General features: G+C 42.5%; 1 protein-coding gene across 1 annotated transcript; it reads right to left on the reverse strand.

The window, feature by feature from the left end:
- Positions 1 to 2630: 2630 nt before the first annotated feature.
- On the reverse strand, positions 2631 to 3915 carry LOC101354774 (olfactory receptor 2A1/2A42-like). The gene has a single exon (XM_004382414.2). The coding sequence runs from the start codon at positions 3874 to 3876 to the stop codon at positions 2944 to 2946; it is 933 nt and encodes a 310-aa protein (XP_004382471.1). The 5' UTR covers positions 3877 to 3915; the 3' UTR covers positions 2631 to 2943.
- Positions 3916 to 4245: the final 330 nt, after the last annotated feature.

Below are 4245 nucleotides of genomic sequence, written 5' to 3' on the forward strand. Positions count from 1 at the left end.
ATGCTGAGAGTAGTGACTGGCCCACAGTCAGAGAGAAAGGTAACACGGGGAGAACAGAGACAGAGAAGTGAGACAGACAGATAGACAGACAGACTTGACTGTCTTCGTTCTGGGTTCTGCTGTTGTTGTTAGTTGCTGTTGAGTCATCTCCAACTTTTGGCGACCTTACGTACAACAGATCAAAACAATTTCAAGTTTGTGAGAATGTTATCCTTTAACAGTGAAAGTTCACCACCTTCATGAACATTGTTTATTTGAATCCATTTTTGTGGCTATTGTGTCAATCCATCTCATGGAGGTTTCCCTCGTTTGTGTTGGCCCTCTACTTTAGCAAGCAGATATCCTTTTGTAGCAACTGGTATATGATAATGACATGTTCAAAGTAAATGAGTTAACTCTTTTTTGGTCTGTAGCAAATACAGTGGCCCGCCCATTTTTTCTGACTCTCAAGTTTCTTTGTAGTCTACTTTTTCTGCCAAAAGTATTTGCTGCCCTCTAGTGGGGACTTGTGTAACAGTGAAGGGTGAAAGAAATGTTCTTTGAAGGAATATAGCTGGAGTTTGAGACTTAAATTTGAGGTATTACATCCAGAATTTGTGATTGGGCAAAAATTTTGACTTTTTTTTGCTTTTGTACCCCTAGATAAACCTTGTAAGCATATTTATAATTTCCTGTGTGATTGTTAGGGAGCTCTGGTGGGTGTGGTTTTGTTTTTTATTTCATATTTGGAAAAACATTTTCCCATGTAACCTAACAGAACATGCCACACAATACATTCAGCAACCAAGGGCCACTGGGAAAGAAAGCTGCCCACCAATCATGGTGCCCAAGAACTCCAAGTGTTTTGTGGTAACCATGTATTCCCACATAATATTTCTCAAAATCCATTTTACCAATCAAAAATTCAAACACACTCCATGGTTCCATTAAGGAAAACACATGGCATCAAAAAACAAGAAAGAAAGAAATTAAGGAGAAAATAATTAGAGCAAGAAAGGGTAAAGTCTTGCCATCCTTGCTCATAAGGAGCATTGTGGTTGTATTTCTTCTAGGACTGGTTTGTTCATGCTTGTGGCAATCCATGGTTTATTCAATATTCTTTGCCAGCACCACAGTTTGAATACATTAATTCCTCCTCTATCTTCTTTTCTCATTGTCCAACTTTGCATGCATATGAGGTGATTGAAAAGACCAGCACTTGGGTCAGGCCCACCTTAGTCTTCAAAGTGATGCCTGGGTCTTGGCTGAACTAAACCAACATGTCAGTGGGAACAGCTTCCAGTCTCACTTTCTCCCCTGTGCTCCTCTAAAGGTCCACTGCTCCTTGGTGACTCTGCCTATAGGATTCACCGTCCAGCACAACCAGCCACGCATATGATGTTTGGTCCTCCAGGCTTCTCGGGGCCCAGGCCAGCTCACTGTGGCACCCATTAGGATGTGCAGAAGCTGAGGAATAGCTAAGCCTTGTCTTTATTCAATAACACTGATATTGATATGAATCTGCCAAATATAGAGTGCTGAGGAGCCAGACTGTCCAGGAAAAAGTCTGGAGTTTGGTACTTTCTGGTATGTGCACCTATAAAATAGAGTGATAATTGGACCTTTTTCATGGATTTCTTCTGATGGTTAGATGAGGAGATCCTTGAACCATGACTAGCCACGTGTGGTATACGGCACCGAAGAAGTGATTGATACAATGCTAGCTATTATTATAAAATCCATTTTGTTTTTACATTGAGTAAACTCTCCCTGGGGTTCTCCCCCTACGACAATGTGCAGAGTTGGGATGAGTACTTCTTAACCCCCAAGTGAAGGACACATATTCATTCCTATGAATAAGCCTTTTGTTCAGTCTTATTGTGAAGCTGACAATGGCTTTAGCAGCAAGTAGCCATGTTCATCACAGAGCAGGGTAGAAAATGGACTTTATAGGTAACACCCTGGGCAGTCACCTGAAAGTGTGGAGACTCACCCCTGACCACTGAATTTGTGAACTACATTTAATCAGCAAAAGACAATTCACCACCAACATTAACAGCTATATACGGACACGCACTATTCGGTAAAATTTCCTATTTAAAGGTCAATAAATTCTAACGAGGAAAATGATGCACATCTGGTGTGGCCAAGGTGGAAGTGTTGACGAATAGAACCTGGAAAACATTGCATAGACATGGAGTGTGTGTGTGTGTGTGTGTGTGTTGTATGTATTTCACATCTCAACCCTCAGTTTTCTGGAAAATCCATGAACAACCCACATGGTTTTCTTTGATACCCATGATCAGCCTACTCAAGGAGAGAGAATGCCCAGTTTGGACTTTTTGCCATGACCTAACCAGTTGATTTCCAAATTTGTAAATATCATCTGCAATTTTACTTTTCTCCTCTCTCCTATATATCTTGTTTTAGCTTTGTTCTTTTACTCAGTTTATTGGTTAACTCCCTTATGTGAGCCAATAATTTTCATACAAAAATTCTCAACAACATGCAACATAAGTAAATATCCCTGACTTATTCTTGACAGGGCAAGTGCAAAGGTAGGAAAGGGGACATGATGCCATGGGTGTAAGGATCACGTCCCTTGGCTGCAGCATTTTTTTCCAACCAAATCCTGTGACATCTGTGGTGAATGAGTTTGCACAGCCAGATTAGGGAGATAGCCTATATTCAACTTTTAGGACGCAGAAAAGTGAATTAAAATAACTTTTAATGTTATAAATACTCATCTCAATGAGCAATCAAAGAAAAAAATTATATTCAATAAAATCATATCTGACAGTCAAATGCAAGAAAGTTAAAAATTTTCTGCAAAGGAAGAGGTTAGGCATGCTCTCAGTTATTAAAACACAGACACGGGAGAGAAGTGAACTTGTCCTGATTTAGGCAGTCATCAGCTTCCAGACCATGGACCTACATGGGCTGATGATCCAGGGGTCACCCCAGTCAGGACTGACTCTCCTTGCATAGCACTCTCCGCAAGGCACCCTTCACCTCTGCGTTCCTCAGGCTGTAGATCAGGGGGTTCAGCACTGGGTTGAAAATGCTGTAAAACAGGAAAAGGACCTTCTGCTGCTCCTCAGGGTGGCTGGATTTGGGAGCCATATATGTGACAATAGCGCTGCCAAAGAAGAGCCCGACCACGCAGAGGTGGGAGGAGCAGGTGAAGAAGGCCTTTGTGCGGCCCTCCCTGGACTGGATACTCAGGATGGCAAAGAGGATGCGAGTGTAGGAGACCAGCACCAGGCACAGAGCCGCCACTAAGACAAACACACAGTCTGCAAAGATGACCATGACGTTGAGCCGGGTGTCTGCACAGGCCAGCCTCAGGACAGACAGGATTTCACAGAATAATTGGTTGATCTCATGAGGCCCACAGAAGGGCAGCCTCAGGAGAAGGACCACATGGACCAGAGCTAGGAAGGAGCCATATGCCCAGGCAATGACAGCCAGGGTGATGCAGAGCTTCCAGCTTATGATGGCAGAGTACTGGAGAGGGTGGCAGATGGCCACATAACGATCAAAGGACATGACCACCAGGAGAAGACATTCTGTGTGGGCGAAGGCCATAAAGAGAAAGGTCTGTGTGATGCAGCCAGCAAAGGAGATGGGTGTGGTGGGACTCAGGAGATTCACCAGCATCTGGGGCACCGTGTTGCAGGCATAGGCTATGTCGACAATGGCCAGGTGGGAGAGGAAGAAGTACATGGGGGTGTGCAGTCTGGCATCCAGTGAGATGAGCCCCAGGATGGCCCCGTTACCCAGAAGGGTGAAGGCATAAGACAGGGAAAAGGGCCCAATGAGGAGCATCTGAACTGTTGGGCCAAGACGAAATCCTAGTAGGACGAACTCTGTGACTGATGTCTGATTTTCCCCCATTTCCCTGTGAAAGAGACAATCAGATAGCTCTGTTACACAGTTATTTTAAAACGCCTTCTTTATTTATTGTCACATTAATTTTTAATGCATGAAAAATTATTAGTAAATGTCTTTAAGATCTCATTCGATTATAAATAAACAAATGAAGACTTAGCTATTTTTTAAAAATTTTAATAAAGAGTTTGTCTAAATTCTTAATCTGACATCAATTTTACAGAAGCGAGTTGTGTCATGAGTAAATTGGTGCCTAGAGCCATTGATGCCTGATGGACAGAAAAAAATATCAAATCAGAGTACAAAGAAAATAATCACGAACTATAGATAGTTTCTCAGCTGCATATGTCCAAATTAGTAAGAGAATATTTTGAA

Source organism: Trichechus manatus, unplaced genomic scaffold, assembly GCF_000243295.1.
Source record: "Trichechus manatus latirostris isolate Lorelei unplaced genomic scaffold, TriManLat1.0 scaffold00093, whole genome shotgun sequence".
In the NCBI taxonomy this organism is placed as follows: Eukaryota; Metazoa; Chordata; class Mammalia; order Sirenia; family Trichechidae; genus Trichechus; species Trichechus manatus.

Excerpts from the sequence above, each read along its gene's own strand:
- LOC101354774 (XM_004382414.2), bottom strand. The coding sequence starts at position 3,876 with ATGGGGGAAAATCAGACATCAGTCACAGAGTTCGTCCTACTAGGATTT.